Genomic DNA, 18,901 nt, shown 5'->3' with positions numbered 1-18,901 from the left:
AATTATTTGGAAATTAAAGAGTGTTATAGGTGAGACCAAGAAATGTTAGAAACATTTATTTTTATGAGTGGTTTAAATACATACACTTAACATTTTATATACAAAGATATAACTGCTGTTATGTTAGAGCTAGTTTTATCAGCCTAGAATTTTTGCAAAAGTATTTTCTTTTTTTTCTGATTTGGAGAGTAATTCTCACTTTATTTTCTTCAAGACTTTACTGCAATTGCCTCTGTTCAGGTGTGGTTCAGTCACTTTTGTGCCATCTGCAGTTGGTCTAAAATGCTGCAGCCTGGATGCTTACTAGCACTTGGTACAGACTGCATTACACCAGTTTTGTTCTTTGCACGGGCTCCCTGTTCGTTTTAGAGTTAATTTTAATATTTTATTGTTTGTTTTTAAATCTTTAAACAGGTTGCTCCCCTCATTTTTCTGATCTTTTACTTTCACATGCTCTGTCTAGATGGCTGAGATCTGCTGACCAGTTGCTCTTTGCTGTCCCAAGGTCCATGCTGAAACTAAGAGGGGACAGAACTTCTTCTGTTATTGCCCCCCAATCTGTGGTACAGCCTCCCCCTTCATATTTAAGATCTCACCTACCGTGGACATTTTCAAATCTTGTTTAAAGACTTATTTTTACTCTCTAGCCTTGAAACTAGAATAAGTTTTGGTATTTCCTGCTAAATTATTAATAGTTTGAGGAATGTTTTTTATATTCTTTTGTTGCTTTTATATGTTTTATTGTTGTTAAGTCCCACTTTTATTTGTATTTTTATTTGTATTTTATCTCTTCTCTTGTCCAGCACTTAGGTCAACATGTTTTTAAATGTGCTTATAAATAAAGCTGACTGACATATCACTAGTCCTAGAGTAACAAACTATTTCTAAAAGGCCCATAAGCCTGAAAAATACATCAAATGAAACAAGAGCAAATGGTAAATCAAAGTATTCAAATGAAATATCAAATTAGCTCAAATACTTAGTACAAGGGACATATTTATCTTTTTCTATTAAGCATTTTGATTATCCTGATCTCCCGTTTAATTAATTTCAACAAAAATAACAGCAACAAATGATAAGCAATACTGCTGCAAAGGGAAGAAGCTTGAGGTACAACAGTATTTTTGCATATCACTGTAAAAGGACAGGTCAGTGTGGAAGAGGTATACAAAGCACCAGGGTGTTGGAACTCTTTGGAATTATTATCAAGGTAAAGTATAAATAATAAACAAGTTTCACAATTCCCTGAGCACCAAGTGAGCACAACATATTAAGAGACAAAAAGAAGAAAAGTTGCCACGTGGATTTAACTAAGCAAATCAGTACAAGCCTTCTCTTGGACAATTACTGCATAGGCGATTATCGTTCAGCTGGAAACAAGTTATTTAACTTCAAATGATGCAACGTGAAGCTTCTCATTTATTAAATAACCATGTTGAAAGAGTAATACGTTCTCACTCTGAGGGGATATTTGTAGAGCCAAAAGAATGGCCTGAGGCATTCTAAACTAAAGTTCTGGGTCAGAGAGCCATGCAAGGCTTAAGGCAAGCAATCTAAACCATATATAGAGGTGATTAAACTCTCAGTTGCTAGCATTATATTCACAACCAATTACCAGATCTTTAATACATTTGATGTATGCATCTGATGTTCTTGAGTTTATTTATATTTCATACTGCCCTTGCAATAACAATATTAATGCACACTGTACAATCGGAAATTTGCTTTAAGGGTCAAGAATTATTGATATCAATATCAGTATTGAGGAAAAATAACTATAAACTAATGATATCGTATCACCAGAAAAAATGTTGGTATCGCCCATCCCTAGTTCAGGGAGTATGAGGCATCATTTTCACACACAAATTGGCCACTGAAGGGTCCAGACATGAAAACCATTGAGAATCTTTGAGATGTGCTGGAGAAGGCTTTTTGCAGTAGTCTGACTTTCCCATCATCAATACAAGATCTTGGTGAAAAATAAATATGGAAATAAATCTTGTGACATTGAAGACTCTTATCAAAACAATGCCACAGCGAATGCATGCTGTAATCAAAGCTAAACTTGGTAAAGAAAATATTAGTGTGATCTTCTATTTTTCTTGGCAACTTTTCTTTGGTCCCGCAGGGAATAACTGACAGTTACACCCTGCGTAACTGAAGTGTAAATATTGTACTGCTCATCATAACTGACTTGGGGTTCAATTAAAACATTAGCAATGGTAGATGTAGTAATGGATGTGTATAAACTGAAGCAGAAATGTTTCTTTAGCATGACTGAAAATTTCAGTCATTAACAGATTAATTTTTATATATTTTTGGCCCATTGTTCACTTCCTTAGAATGGAGAGTGCAAGGAAGATCCATCTCCTTAATGTCCATCTGTACTTTTTCTGAGACTTCCACATTAATTTTGTTAGTTTCAGGCCGGTCTTGGTTTTGACCATCAGATTCAAACATATCTGCTTCTGAAAAGGAATATTTTTCATCATAATTCTGAAAGGTGACTTTTCGCTGTCTCTTAGAAGATCCAGCATTTAAAGCGCCTGACATTTTGCTGGGAGGGTTTTCAGTAGTAGATGAATCATAAGAGCCATTAGCTGGTATATCAAAGCAAATAGAGCTGGAGGTGTGTGCGGCTTCACTTTGCAGGGTCGTTGTAGAGGTGCTGGTGATCACATGATGCTTGTTCAGCTTTTCTTGAGGCTCATCAGCAGAGACTTTGGGACAATATTTGAATGGGTTTCCAGGGTAAGCCAAAGTAGAGCTTGCGACTTGACTTGCTACTCCACAATAAGGTTTACCCTTCATCATACCCAGAACTTCATAGCGGAAGCTGGAGATATCTTGCTTAAGTTCCTAATGATTATAGAAAATCAGAGATTAAACATAAGTAAGGATTACATTGGTAAGAAAATTAAATTATTACATATAGGTTTAGATGTTGCATCATTACACACTACCTTGAAATTTTCCTCCGTCAACCCCTCCTCTGTCTTCGCATCTCTGATCATTGCAGCCACATACCGCTTCACAAGGCTCTTTAAAACCTCCTATAACAAAACAGTTGTATTATTTTAAGACAAATGTACAGAGTTACACATCTAAATAAGTTAAAACAGAACATGTCATTTTAGCACTTTATTGATAACAAACCTGATACTCGTGGCTTAATCTGACATTTTCTGCTGCACGTATCTACAGTTAAAGGAAAAAACACAAGTGACTTTATGTCTACAGCAGGATGGTAACTGTTTTCTTGACTTGCCCTTTCTCAGCAGAAAATCTTATGACACACATTAACATAGCCTATTCAATTTCTAAGGAGAAAAACCAATCTAATTTACATGTAATTCTTTGGAGCAAAGCACTCTGAGACATTGAGTACTAATGAAATGCTGCAATGGGAAGACAGATCAGTGAAAATTGCTGGAAACTGCGTACCCCCAAAGTCTGGAAGTTTTCAAGTGTTTTTTTGTTTGGTCTTTTAAACACATGTGTTTTTATCCATCCAAACAGATAGTAAACTGACTTTGGACTTGGTATTATATTAAATGGAGATGGTAAAGTTCCCCCTTCTTCGAAATAGCTCATCCATAATTTTGTTCTTGCAAATTTCCATTCAATATCTGCATGATCCTGAAAAGAAAAAACAAAAACAATGATTAGTACAGTATCAATAACCCCCCTGAAAAAAAGAATTTAAAAAAGAACTATACAAATCAAAACTCTAATAGAAATGGATTGTCCACATCACTCACAGCGATGTGCTGGTAGGAGTTGTTCATCATTGCAATTAACATGTTTAGAAGCACCACCAGGGAGATGATATTATAGGTGCCAAACATAGTAGAGCCTACAAACTCAGTAAATTCATGATGAGGTTTCACATTGGTCACATAGAGGTTAATCAGGCCAAATATAGACCAGAATAATGACTGTAGTGTTTCGAACAATCTGAAATGCAAACAAAAATGCATAAATTTAGTAGATTAAAAAGACTTATTAGTTGAACAAATTTGTCAAGAACTAATCGAAAAACTTTCACTTGCGTTGAAAAGGCGTTGTTTTGGATATTGCAGCGGATACCCGTGCAATTATTTTCACCCGGTGTTGCATAGTAATAGTAGAGCTGATTGAGGCCATTAGCAAATGCTAACAGCACTAGACAGTAGATAAAGAGGAATTTGAGGATGTCGAGAAGCATGCGGCCCAGTGAAATCTGTAAGGGACCCAAGTGGGAGTTGGCAGTGAAGAGACTGATGAGGCGCAATGAGCTAAAGATGTTGGCGATGGCAAACAATGCCTCTGCCACCAAAGTTGGGTGCCATGATCCCCAGCTCTCCCTGGATTTGTAACCATGGTACTGTTCAAAATAAGAATAATTAACAAATAGTACATATGAGTGTAGTTTCTCCAAAAAGTTCCTAATTATCCTAATGTGCTGTTACTGATGTGATATTTCTGTATTAGTTGCAACACCTTAAATGTCAAATATCTAGTCAAATGTCTCGATATACATTACCTTTACATATGCAACAATCTTCAGAGAGATAGTTGCAAGATACAAGGAATTCATTATGAAGTCCATTATGTTCCACCAGTCATCCATATAGTCCTCAAAACCACTATCCCACATTTGTTTGATCTCAGTCCATATAAAGCCTTGGAGAGATAAAGAACAAAAGCAATGTGACACTGTAACATTAACACGCATGTAAGGTTCCATGTTAAATAATTAAATGAGAAGCCACCTGTCGTAGCATACCGTATATATCCATATATTCATACGCAAAAGTTTCACTTTTCATTTAAATATGTGCTTTTATGCAGAGCACAGATGTACATAGTGTATGCTAACGAGAGAGTAAACAACAGGCTGTGTCTGTGGGAATTGTTACCAATCACCCAGGGGAGGATCATCCATTCCACAGTGGTGGGTGGTGGGCCATGTAAGTCCGGGTGTGCTGTAAGGTGCTGTAAGTCCGGGGCTTGACAGCCAGGGTGAGTAGAGTCAATATGTTGTGAGGCCAAGAAGAGCAGTAAAAGGAAGGTCAGGTAAGAAGCAGTGTGACAGATGAACTTGACAAAGGGCTTACGGATAAACAGGCCATAACGAGTTTTTGGCATAATCAAGTAGCAGATGGATAACAGTGGAAAAAGGAGACCAATGAAGATACAGGTGATGAGCTTTCCTGCCCAGTGTCGCCTCCTCCAGCTTGGGAATTCATCGTACCACCGAGATGCCAACAGCTGCTGGCAGTTGGGCTGAGCAACAAACTGAGAGAAAGAGACACACACACACACACACACACACACACACACACACACACACAAAAATCAACTTTAACTAATATCAGTGTAAATTAAACTCTCTTTAATCTTTATGTTCAAAATATATTTGTAAAAGAACAATAAATGCAGCCAAATTTCATACCAGAATCATTACAATTTGCATCCCATATCTAATGCTGGCATGTGACATTTAAGTTGCTCCACCCACAACAAGGTAAATATCTGAAGGTGGGGAAAAAAGTTCCTGCTTCAACATTCTTCACCTCACTGGCAATAAAAAAGCACCATAAAATTAAGAAAAGAAAGTCCAGAGAACAGTACAACAGTTTGTGCTGTTTATATTATTTTTTTATCATAAATATCCAGTTGTAAGAGCTGTAACTGCACATGGTGTGCAGAAACATATGTCGTAAGTATCCATGCAAGAAATGTTCCCTTTCAGAAATGATGTCAAATCAGCTTCCCACACTCATTTTTTCTGCCCACTGAAATTTGATATAAACATCTGATGGACACTGGTAGATGGAGATGGATGTTAATTTCAGTTTAACAGAGTTATAACCAAATGGATCCCCACAATGGCTCTACAGTATATAGGATTAAATTATGGCTGATGAGGTCATACATTTTAATCTGTAATTTATCTTGGCTTTTCATGTGAGATTTTGACAAGACATACTATGACTGAAGGCAAAACATGGCATCTGAAAGGAACAGGCTTTGAAAATCTCCCTTATACTGTCAGAGCACCCTCCATAAGTATTCATTTAGTTTTGATGCCTGTTCAGAAGGAGTTGGTGGAACCATCACTGGAAGAAAAACCCTTGCATGGGATGTACCGCCAACAGATAGCTGAAGTGGGGGATATGAACTAATCCTACCAATGGCTAGAGAGGGCTGGACTGAAGAACAGCACAAAGGTGCTAATCATGGTGGCACAGGATCAAACCTTGAGCACCAGAGCAATCAAGGCCCACATCTACCACACCAGGCAGGATCCCAGGTTCAGGCTGTGCAAAGAGGCCTTTGGAACAATCCAGCACCTCACAGCAGGCTGTAAGATACTGGTAGGAATAGAATACATGGAACCCAATAACCAAGTAACCAGCATAGTGTACATAAACTTCTTTGCAGAATATGTACTGGAGACCCCTAGGTCACAACAGGAAGCATCTTCCAAGGTGGTGGAGAATGAAAAAGCTAAGATCCTGTTGGACTTCCAGATACAGACTAACAAAATGGTAATGGCCAACCAACCGGACATTGTAAACATGGATAAGCAGCAAGGGAAAGCAGCTGTGATCGATATAGCCATCCCTAACGACAGCAATATTGTATAAAAAGGAACACGAGAAACTGGAGAAATACCAAGGACATAAGAAGGAGCTGGAGAAAACCTGGAAGGTGAGGGCAACTGCAGTACCCGTGGTTATCGGAGCACTGGGGTTTAACAACTACAAAAAGCAGCAAATCAAGTGGTGTCTGGGTGGCTCATGACACACAACAAACTAACAAAGCTACTGTCCATGGTGACAAAAGAAACTGCAAGGATAAAATTAATATTATATATTAAATGTATAAACACACAACACTAATGCTAATCTTTGCATTTAAGAAACAATAGGAACCTTATAAACCTTATGAACCTTATCAAAACTATAACCTTAAAGTGGATTATTTTCAGAGATCCCTTAGTGTCCCAGGTGAGTGTTTTCAGGGGATCTGAACCCCCCTTAGCGCCACTGTGATTCAAAGCCTGCTGTCCACAAAGAACCAAAAAGCATCATCCTTGAGAGCCTTGTGTTAGTTCTGTCAGGATGATGACCAACAGCCGGATGTTCTCCTACAACATGAGTGGACATGGCTATGAAAGGGCATTCCGGGCAACTATGTACTTCGTAATTTTTGATGTGTAATTTTAATGTTTTTATGTATCTCAAAGGAATAACTTCTCACTTTTAGAATACTCCAGGATACCACTGTGAAATTGGTATGATAACACCTAACAATTTTATTTAAAACTTTTTTTCTCTTTGTCACTACAGCAGCAGTCAGACAATGGGATGGTTAGATCAGAGATCATCATATTAAATAGTCAAAGATGGTCATCTTAAACACGGCCCTGGATGTTCTGGAGGTGGTAGCTATGCAGCAAATAAATTGTTTTTTAGTTTTAAAAAACTTTTTTTTTTTTGCAGTTTCAGATGTACTATATTTCATCAACTGCTTATTTTCTGATCATTGTTTCTTTGTGGCTGCATGGTGGTGCAGTGGTTAGCGCTTTCTCATAGGTGGAGTCGCTGGTTTGAACCTAGACTGGGTTGTGCATTCCTGGGTTAATTGGGGGTTGTAAAGTTCCCTTCTCCCTCTGTGATGGAATGGTGACCACTTTAGAGTATAGCTGCCCTCTCCCCTAGTAGCTGGATGGATAGGGTCTACCCACTTGCATTGGAATACATGGGGGTAATAAAAAAAAGGTGTCTTTACACCTTTCACTTTTTAATAAAATATAGACATCTGTGGATGTCCTTGGACAAACCTCTTTTGTACATATACGTCTTTTCACCTTTTACTTCTTCAACCAAATCACAATGTTGAATAGACACTGGGTAAAGCTGTCTTGTAAACGTCTGTTTAGCGGACTTGAGGTGGGAGGGTTTGGAATGGGTGATTTCTTATTCCAAATATCAATCCCAACTTGTCACATGCTGATCGGGTGCCCACTCTGTTTTCAACATGCATTGTTCCCCAAAGTGTAGTTTTTCAACATGCAGTGCCTTGAGAGCATGTAAGATTATAGCTGTAGAAATGCATCACAATGGTAATGCAGAATATGTCAAAAAGGCAAGCAAACCAGTCCAGTAACAGTACTCCTCTACTATGAAGCCATGCTGTTGTAACAGATTAAGTATGCTTATGTAGGTCATAAAATAATCCTGGAGTCTATAATTACACCAACCATAATAACACAAAATGTTCTTTTGGGTAAATTCAGTGTTTGGGATCTGTCCCCTAACAAGCATACAGCAGGAGTCAGACGGACTATTGTGACTGACTGGTTATTCAAGAAATCTACTACTTGAGCTCAGTATGGATTAATAAACTGGAAGTCCCAGTCCCACAAGTTCCTAATTCTAATTTGCATTTCCAGTACATATTCTCTTTTATCAGTTTTATTCTATATAATCTCACAGGAATATGACAGTACCTGTGTATGATTTTGTATTGTGTAAACCTCCCGCTAGCCCCTATAACACACTTTCCACAATCTGCCAAGATCGCCAGACACTTTTCTTGTCCTATATTAATTCCCCGGTCTTTCTGCCATAGCAGTTTAATACTTGTGAATTCGTCACTAGTTGAAAGTTTTATTAGTTTATAAAAATTGGAGGCTGTGCAATGTTCCTCTGGTAATTTCAGGTAGTCTAGATGGGGTTTTCTAAGCAAATATGGATTCTAGATTTCACACTGTTTCTGATCTGTAAATATTTCCAAAAGTGTAGTTTCCCCTCTAATTTGTATTGACTCCTTATGTCTTCATATGAATTAAATTGTCCATTTTTGTATAAGTCTCCTATGGTAGATATACCACTTGATTGCTACTACTTCTAATATACTTCTATGAATGATGTGTTAATTTATACACTTGATATACCTTGGCCAAAATGCTTTACTTTCAACATCTAACGTGTTTCGTTTTGCAGTTTATTTTCTTTCTCTTTTTTAAATTTCCTTCTATTGTGTTTTATTAAGCTCACTTAAACACTAAAAATTTCTGATGTTTTAACTAATTTTTTAGATGCTAAGCTGAGATTAAAGGTCTCAAATGGTGCTAAACAATGATAACCTCATCAATGTTTATCTTGTTACAATGTTTTGCAGAGAATTCCTTTGCATTCTTGTGGTCGTAGCTTTGCCTACCACAAGACCATTTGCACACACATCCTGCTAGCAAAAGCACTCCCCAGCTGGCCAAACAAATCCTCCAACTGAGATGATCGCATAGGTTGTATATTTATTCCCTCACAGCCCAGTACAGATCTTTTACAATGTAAGAATCACCCTTGTTTGCTTGTTGCATTAATAATATGTACGTGCAACATGTTACAGCAAATTTAGTGACTGCCTATTTGGATTAAGCTGGTATCTTAGTTTGAGTCGGGTTAAATGTCAAACGAACTTAGTTAAGCTTGAAAAACCACCAATGTTAGGACTAAAATATATTATATTTACAATATGTCACATTTATGGATACCATATTATACTTCACAAGCAGCTGCTCTGACAACCACTAGAGGTGACATATTCTTGAGTATAACATGAGTATAGAGTAATGTACAGTAAAGCTATAATATTTCTCTTAAATAACCGTTTACAGACTGTTCTTGCTGAAAGTCTGACTACACTGTCATTTAACTTTCTCAATTACTTGAGGAAGAATAACTCTACTGTTTTCCCTGTATTGTACATTGCAGTAAGGTATGAGTACTGGCATCTTGAGGTGTATATTAGGACTCCCTAGAAAACAGAAGCTGTTCTGTTTTGGTGGAAAATGGATTAGGAGAGAAAAGAAATCACAGAATGAGGCAGCCTTGGAGCTAGCTATTAAAACTAAACTGCAGTCACAAACAAAGCATTATTTGTGTAGGCCTTAATTAATTATTTTAGCCGTGTATCAATGTTTTTTGTTTCTGTGCCCAGGGTAAATGTGTAGTGTTACCACTTGATACCTCACCGGACTTAGATATTAAGCACCTAGGAAGAGTTAAAAGAAAAAAGGAGTGATGAAAAATGAGTCACAACAAATAGAAATTGCTGATGAGACAGAAAAATACTATTTCATAACTTTTCTTGCTGAGTTTGTGCATGACCCATGCACCCATGAGAATGAAATATTTAGCATTTAGCTCAGCATTATATTTACCTGCCACAGATGCATGATTGGATGTTAATACCTTATGTGTCACTTATTCTTCATTCATTGTGTTTCTCCACTTATTTATTCTAAAGCTGATTTTGAAGGCAGTAAAAGGCTCTCTCCCTAATTAAAATATTATGAGAAAAACATTCCAAGGAAGTGGCCATTACTTCTTCCATCATTATATCCAATTATCTAATCATCATGGGACTGCCAAAGAGGTTCTCTGTAATGCATTGCTAAAAGCCAGCCTGGCAATTATATGTTGTTCTACACTCCCCAAGGACGTCTCCACCCATCTCTGGCCATTTACAGCTCATTTTGGCACTGTCCTTATCATTCAATCTACGGTATGTTGTTCCAATCTTGTAACACCCGTCTCTTATTTTTAATTGTTAAAATTGTACCGCTGTCATTGGATTTCTCTGCCACTGGACATAAAATATTTTGATTCTTTCACCTCCTTCAAATCCCATCTTAAAACGCACATTTTTGAACAGGCATATTCCCTTTAGTACTGAGACTGTTACTGGAATGATGCCACTCTTGCACCTTATTGCTGTTTTAACTATGTTCACTGTATTTTATTAGATGTTATAGGGTTTTTTGTTTTTTACTTCTTTTCCTGTACTTCTATCTTGTTTTTTGTATAGTGACCCTGAGTCACCAGAAATGCACTTATTAATAAATGGTTTGCATATGAAAGTGTTACCACATCTTATTTCCATTGTTTGTGTAACATTTTCACATTTAACTAAGGAAAAATACTGTTGCTGTACAGCTACATGCCACAGCATTCAAAAAAAGAGAACGAGCTTACCTCTTTCTGGCAATATTTGATAGCCAGCTTCAGTCGGGCCAGATCATTGGTGTTCTCATCCAGTAGGGGGTTAATGTCATCACGGTAGTTGAGGATAATTTCGAGCTCTTTGGAGCTCCTGGTCTGGTCCAAGAGGTCCTTGGCAAACTGTTTACACATTTGAGACAGCTCCTCATACTCTGACTTAAACTCGTTTTCCACTGTGCTGAGCTCTTTCAGCTCCCAGCTGAGTTGAAAAGCAGTGAGAAAGGGGTCCTCACTGGACAGGGCAATGAGAGACGGGCTGGAAAGGGCCTTATAGATATTAAGACGAGAGCGTGAGAGGCGCAGGCCGTCCACGTCTGTACTGGACACACATTCCACACAGTTGCAATGCACAGCGTGTGGCTGAGGTATTGAAACACCATGCTGCAGAAGAAGTTTGATGATCTCATAGTTGTTGGTGTGAGCTGCAAGAATGATTGGAGTAATGTCTGGAGTGAAGTCTGAAAACTGCTTGTCCAGCAGAATTGGTGGGATCTTATTAGGGAGCAGAAAAAAAGGGAAAGGGAAAGAGAAAACACAAATATACAGTCATGAGACAGAATCATTTATAGGAAACAAATATTTTATCTGATAGTTTCCAAAGAAGATTTCTTTAAAATGTGATATAGGCAACTCTGGTCCTCAAGGGCCACTGTCCTGCAGGTTTTAGAATGAATGAATTATTGTGCAGAAGTTGACAAGCTGTTGGATTAATTTGATTTGAATCAGGTGTGTTGGAGCAGGGAAACATCAAAAACCTGCAGAACAGTGACCCTTGAGAACCGGATTTGCCCATCCCTGTTTTAAACCCTTCATAGGAACTGATTCGTTGTTTGAATGAACATAATTTCATCTGTGTTCAGACTCTGACAAGCTTGTCTAACAGCAAGCACACAACTAAATGGCTTGTGGTTTAGCTGGCCTAATACTATCTTCCTGGTTGGAAGCAACAACGTTTTTATTTTTTAATTTATTTTTTTTTTTACTTCACTTTACAGACTATTTGCAGAGAGACCAAGCTACAAGAAGTTATCACACTTGCACTAAGGGATACCATTACTGAAGAATTCTTCTGCTGAGGTCAAGTTAGTACAGAGTGGCGTGACATTAACTTAAATGGCGCGTGATGTTCTTGTATTTTAATACTTACTGCCTGTTTTGAGCTGTTGTCAATGAAAAAAAAATCTAATTTTTACCTCAAAGCAGAGGTTATGTTTTCTGTGGTGTACCTCTGTTTGTCTGTTAGCAACATAACTCAAAAAGTAATGGATGGATTTTGATTAAATTTTCAGGATATCTCCAAAATGGAATAATAAACAAGTGATTAGAATTTGGAGCAGATCCAGATCACCACCTGATTCCAGAAATTGTTTTTAACACTAGAACTGCCAGATTGGGTTATTTTGACAACCTGTATATACAGGAAATTAAAAAGGTGGTGTTTACAAAGGCTTTTTTTTCAATTTTTATAATTTAGAAATAGGCACTGCTCCAATAAATAAATAATTGATTGATTAGCAGGATTACTTTGGGTTTCTATTTCAGATAGAAAATGTCAAATACTTAGTAGTTTACAACAAATCAGCTAACATAAAAAATTAAATCCTTCTTAAAATGTATTTATATATTTTTTTATCAGGGGAGAAAGAATATTTTTAAGAAAGCATCATATAATGCTATAGTAACTAAACAGTGCTGGATGTCAGCTAATATTGATTTATTGTACGGCATGCCGACAGCTCAATTATGAACGCACATCCTGTCATGTTGGCATGGATGTAGCTCTGGTAGAGGACCCAAGCATTCAGTGTAATGATGTCCAAAACCTAATCAGACACGACAACAGGCCATCTTTTAGTTGCAGCTACAGATAAATACTGCCTTTGGCATCTTGTCAAGGATGTTTAAACTTGGTCCTATTGTAGTAAGAGGAGCCTCATCATTTCTCCTCCATCTAAGTCTTCCTCATGAATTTATCCAAAGCTTGTTCTGCATTCATTCTTCTGTTTCTGTTCATTTTTTTATTATTATGTTCTGCTATGCTGTGTTGTTTTGTCTGTCTGTCTGTTAGCGACATAAATCAAAGTTAAAGACGATTTTGACTGTTTGATCCAGATCATGCTGATATTCTGAAACTGGTGATCCAGTTGATTAGAAACCTAGGGGTACTGTGCTGTTGGGTCTTTTGGGGTTTTTCTCATTAACCCTATGGCTTGGTGGAGGTCTGCACTCTCCGAGTGCTTCTGTTTCAAAATGTTTTTTTTGTAAGATAATAAAGTACAAAGAAGGAGGGTGGCATCTGGAACTAGTAACATTACAGGAGTCACATGAACAAACTGATTTATGGAAACAGCTGTAAACACTAGCGGATTTAAAATTAATTATAGACAAAAACTTTTCTCTTAATGCTTTACAGTTTTTTTTTTTTTTTTTTTTGTTGTTGTTTGTTTTGTTTTGTTTTTCCAGGCATAAATGCATTTACATTTACAAACTATAGGAGCAGAATGAAGTTTAGAGTACTTAAAATAAAATAGCTGAGACACTTGCCAAAATGTATGCTTTGTAATATTACTTCATGTATTTGTTTGCATAACATCTTGTGTCTGTTACCTGTTTGTCCCCACGTGGCCTCTTGTGGTTCAGCAGCAGTTCAACAGCCCCTACAACTTCTTTACGGATGGCGTGGAGCAGGGCATCACCCACATATACGTTGCAGCTGAGCAGCAGCTCTATGATCTCCAGGTTCTCGTTTTCAATGGCAATAAGGAGGGCTGTGCGCCCCAAGGAGTCAATGCAGTTGATGTTAATTCTGAAGTAGATCTCAGCCTCCTCCAAAGCTTGCTTTACACTCGCATAGTCCCCCTTTTCTACAGCCCCCAGATAGAATTTCTCCATGGCAGAGAGCTCAGCCTCTGCCCTCACAATCCGTAGAGGGATGCGGTCCCTGTATGAGGAATTGGCTGTTTTCCTATAATATAGCTGGGACATTGTTGTTGCCGTATCTCAGTCCCAACTTGGAAATTGTTGGGATAAAAAAAGAAGAGGGTAGAGTTTCAATCTAGATAACTGTGATATACAGGGTTTAAAACTACAGCAAAATATGCAGTTAATTTGGTAGTTAAAACACAACATGATTCAAATTATATCAAACTTCTTGTGAACATGCTGCTAATATTAGAAACTGAAAATCTAAACGTTTTTAAAAGTATGTTTTTTTGTACGGAATTATATTACAATAAAGCATGACAAGACTCAAATATATCCCTATATTTCGCTTTAGCTACTTCAGTTGTTAAAATTAACTGGTTAAACTTAATCATGAACAAAAGAAAAACTTTACCGCTTTCTTGTTGCTTTCTGGTTGTAATTTGCATGAATCACCTCTCAGAGCATCGTGCGCTGCGCCTCCCAGAGAGGGAAGTTGCGTAGATTTTCTTTTTAATCGCAAAAAATTTCTTCAAAGATACTCTGACATGTCTTCAACCTTACCAACGCCCAACCCTTCTGCGCAAGCGACCAACATACAATTTTTCCTCCCAAACAAACGCGTCTGGTGCGGCTGAAGTGACACATTCAATGACCGTCGCAGAAACAGAAAAAAACGGACACCAACGCCCCTTCATTTTCCTCGGGCTTTTACTGTTATTGGATACATAGCATGTGACCAAGAGCGATAGATTATATGTTTTGTTTGTTTGTTTTTGCTGATAGGAAAATATATTTGATAAATATTTTTTTTAATTTCTCACTCAGAAGGTTAATTTAAGTAAACTGTATCGGTAAAAAATGATAAAATCATAATCTTTACGTTAATATAGACAATTCCCACAAATGTGGGTGTGTCAGATGTGTTTGAGGATGCACACCGTTTTGTTCATTTTGAAGTTTAATGGAATAGAGAGACTAAGAAGAAAGAAAGAAAGAAAGAAAGAAAGAAAGAAAGAAAGAAAGAAAGAAAGAAAGAAAGAAAGAAAGAAAGAAAGAAAGAAAGAAAGTTGAGTGAACTTAAAAAATGTAACCAGCTGCAAACTATTTTTGTGAATCAACTCAAGTAAGGCATTCTGCTGTATATATGAATCTTAATACAATAACTTAAATTAAAATATATAAAGTTAGGGGAGCTGGGTCTATACTCACATCTTTGAGCTGATACAACTTGTGTTAAGTTGAAAACATCTCTGAAAAGGTTGAAGCAACTTTTGTTCACAACTGGGTTGCATGAGTAAATCTGAGTAGTAGTGACTAGCTTGTCCAACTTGACACTTTTGATGTACAGTCTTTATTTAGGTTGGTAGATTGACACAACACAATTTTTGTTGAGTTTACACAGACATACACACACAAAAATATGCTTTGCATCTTCTTCTAATGCAGGATGGCAGGGGGCTGCAACATATCCACTACTAGGAGGCAGGATACACACAGGTCACCAGTTCATTGCAGGGCCAACACAGAGAGACAAACAACCATTAACCCTCACACATCCACATGCAAACTCCACACAGAAAGATGACGCTCAAACCAGGAACTTTCTTGCTTCAAGGCAGCGGTGCTAACCACCATACCATCGTGCAATCCATGTAGTCCTTATAAAAGAATTCAAATAAACCTTAAAAATCATAATTTTTCTTAAGAACAATTGTACATTTCCATTGCTAACACTTCTTGTGATAGCATCCAGGTCCTCATTGAGCTCTGTTACCACTGTTAAAAAGATTTCTTTCTTGTGTGCCTATGCATGAAATCTGCATGGTATCTTTTTAACTTATCTTGCTTTTAATTGTTTATTGTAATTTATGATTTTATTGTGATTTTTGCTATTTGCTGCTGGTTTTTACGACTTCTGAATGCTTTCATTGCTACATCTGTAATGCTTGTAATGTTTTATATAAAGCACTTTGAATTGTCCTGTAGATGAAATGTGCCATACAAATAAACTTGCCTTGCCTTGCCCTGTCCTATAAAATATACACACCAACATGAACTGAACAGTTTCAAGATTTCCCAGACCCACCATTTTCCTTTATTTGACCCCGACTGGCAGATTTAAGATTCATTTCAATAAATAAATAATTAAATAATACATAATTTCAAAGGGATCAAAGCACTAGTCACCTTTATCAAATTGTGGTTTAGTTGAGATCAGGCAAACAGCAGTTTAAAAATAGCTTACTTGTCTGTATTTAGAGGGAAAACATTCCTATACATAAAACATTTTTTTCTGTATTAAAGCCTTTGTGGACACTACACAGGTAGTCTATTCCATGAATAAACTAATCAGAAAATGTTGAAATTCTATCATGTGACGCTTGCTGGTAATTATGAGGATGACACAAATGCATAGCAGATACTGAAGACATTAACACACACAGAAGCCCTGTCAACTGATATTTGATCTAATTATATTATTAAGTTACTTAACCACAAAATGTGTCCTTTGGTTATGTCACAGACTTCCCAAGAAAATCACAGAATTGGATCAGTTTATTACAACATTTTCTTTCCTTTCACTATGTCACTTCATGGCAGGAGTGCCCAAAGTCTTTCCCCGAGGGCCGCTGTCCTGCAGGTTTTCAATGTTTCCCTGCTCCAACACACCTGACTCAAATGAAATGGATCCAACAGCCTATGAAGTTCTGCACAATGGTGACTCAGGTGTGGTGGAGCAGGGATACACTGAAAACCTGCAGGACTGTGGTGCTCGAGGAGCTGGACACCCTTGCTGCAAGGGGGTTTCACAGCAATCTGGCATGCCCAAACTTCACACAGAACCTTGAAGTGCTGCATGTTTTTTCTTCTCCTTTTTTTTTCTTTTCTTTTTTTTAATTGTTGTTGTTATTTTTTGAGTAAATATTTGTGAGACTAAGTTACCAAACTAGTCCTTAAAACTTAATGACTATCCAGTAATGCAACACCTATCATTGCCTGTTTCACTAATACCATGCTATGTTGTAAAATATAATCTAATTACATCTGTTTTGAGACTAATACACTGACAACAGACACCTCACACAGGCTTTAAAGATACTGAGGATCTCACCTTTAAAACAAACATTTCGAGCTTATGTCTTTCCACCTTTCCATTCTTCACAACTTTCCACCTTAATTATTTGTTGTAAATAAGAATAAATAGCTAGATTTAAGATAAAATATAGTTACACTTACAATGATAATAATTATTTTTTTGAACCCACAGTCCAACCAAATTGTGAATTTGCTGCAGTCCTCAAATACCCATTTGTGTAGTTGTAAAATTATAATTTAGTTATATTTCTATTATAACTACAAATCTACGACTTTGCAAACTGTGTAAAATGTAAATAAAAATGCAATTATTTACAGTTCTGCATAACAAAAATTATATTCACTATGAAACAAAGAAATCAGTAACTTGGCTGATTATAAAACAGCCATTTAGATAAACAGAGTCTCTCAGAAGTAAAGTTGTACTGTAGCATTAATCTACAAAGAAAAAGAAAAAGCATACAGAAGCAAAGCATAAAGAAATAAAGAAAAGTGTTGAGAAATTTCATAATAATGGTACTGAACTTTAAGTTTTAAAGCCTGTGAATATTTAATCATCTGCAGTACATTAAATTGTCATAAGAATCCAAAAATCTGGAGATGTCTCTGTGCCAGAAACTGTCAAAGATGTCTATGATCGTTGGACCCTCAGGCAGCACTGTTTAAAAAAACAGGCATCGTTCTCACAGAAATTACTGCAAGGGCCCCCCCCAAAAAAATCTACAATCCCCTAAGTTTTTAGATTTTGACATTATTAAGATCTTATTAAATGCGGACAAAATTCTCAGCAAGCGTTTCAAGAGCACATGAATTCATTCAGTGAATCACTGAACTGTTTTGCCACTAGATGGCAGTAAAATATTTTCTTTTGTGACAAATCTTCTCATTTTACCTATTTTAAGATTATGAGGCGATTTCAGACATTTTTCTGCTTTTTAGCTGCATCCACACTTGTAATGTACAAATTAAAGGCACTTCCCCTGTTACTGGGAAAGATTTGCCTTTGAAGGTTTCTAATCAGTGAAAACAGTTAAGCTGATTAAAACCTCCCACAAAGGTTTATGTTCAGTGGGTGTAAGAAAATCTAGGCCAGATTTTTGATAATAATGTTTAAAATTGCCAAAGATTCCTCTGACCCAGTTATTGGCATTTTGATTGTGGTTTCATTGTGGTATTTCTGACTTTTATCTGGATGGAAATTAACAAACAACTGAAATATGCTTTTATGGTTAGTGTGTGAGATCTCAGCGAATAAAGTTTACAAATGAGCTTTGTAGATCTTGCTACGCTCTAAAAACAAGGTGGTTAATACCAAATTCAGAATTTTTACCAGGTTTCAAGTCTAATGTTTGCTTTAACACAATCAAAATTCAGTTGTGTCAACTATATATACTGTCTATCTATGATAAAGAAATATTTCATTGCTTCAAAGTATAAAATCAATGTACTTTTAAAACTTAGCATTGTGCATTAACTACAAATGCCTGGTTTGACATAACAGGACTTCATCAACCTTTACTGTGGCTGCAGAACTCATTTGGCTTTGCTGTCCAGCTCCTTTGTCAATTAGATGTAGTGTGTATCAGCCAGGTTTCAACCCTGCTGCTTAAAATGAACATTGATGCAATAGTCAAGCTAGCGGCTTGACTTTTAAGAGCAAGCTAAAGACTCAGTTGTTTAAGGAGCATTTCCACACTTAGCTTAACTAAATGAGTTAGAAAGATTTGTCCAGCTCTTTGGCTCAACCAAGTACTGAAGAAGCTGTGTGCACTTATGCCCAAGTTGATATTGTGTGATGAAATCGTGATCTTGTGTTTAAA

The 18,901-nt window shown here is 36.9% G+C and overlaps 1 protein-coding gene across 3 annotated transcripts; it reads right to left on the bottom strand.

The window, feature by feature from the left end:
* Positions 1–163: 163 nt before the first annotated feature.
* Positions 164–14,626, bottom strand: trpc4b (transient receptor potential cation channel, subfamily C, member 4b). Of its 3 annotated transcripts, none has more exons than XM_041993845.1 (11): positions 14,398–14,626; positions 13,668–14,070; positions 11,034–11,552; positions 4,902–5,280; positions 4,526–4,665; positions 4,053–4,366; positions 3,762–3,957; positions 3,445–3,639; positions 3,157–3,198; positions 2,964–3,053; positions 164–2,859 (listed from the first exon to the last, which is right to left on the bottom strand). In XM_041993845.1, the coding sequence occupies exons 2-11, from the start codon at positions 14,043–14,045 to the stop codon at positions 2,302–2,304; spliced, it is 2,811 nt and encodes a 936-aa protein (XP_041849779.1). In that variant the 5' UTR covers positions 14,046–14,070; positions 14,398–14,626; the 3' UTR covers positions 164–2,301. The 3 variants fall into 3 exon arrangements, with proteins under 3 accessions (XP_041849779.1, XP_041849781.1, XP_041849780.1); XM_041993847.1 differs by having other exon boundaries at positions 14,439–14,626; XM_041993846.1 differs by having other exon boundaries at positions 13,668–14,626.
* Between the last annotated feature and the right edge of the window lie 4,275 nt (positions 14,627–18,901).

This window comes from Melanotaenia boesemani, chromosome 9 (assembly GCF_017639745.1).
Source record: "Melanotaenia boesemani isolate fMelBoe1 chromosome 9, fMelBoe1.pri, whole genome shotgun sequence".
Taxonomy (NCBI): domain Eukaryota; kingdom Metazoa; phylum Chordata; class Actinopteri; order Atheriniformes; family Melanotaeniidae; genus Melanotaenia; species Melanotaenia boesemani.
This window is presented reverse-complemented; position numbering and strand designations above follow the sequence as displayed.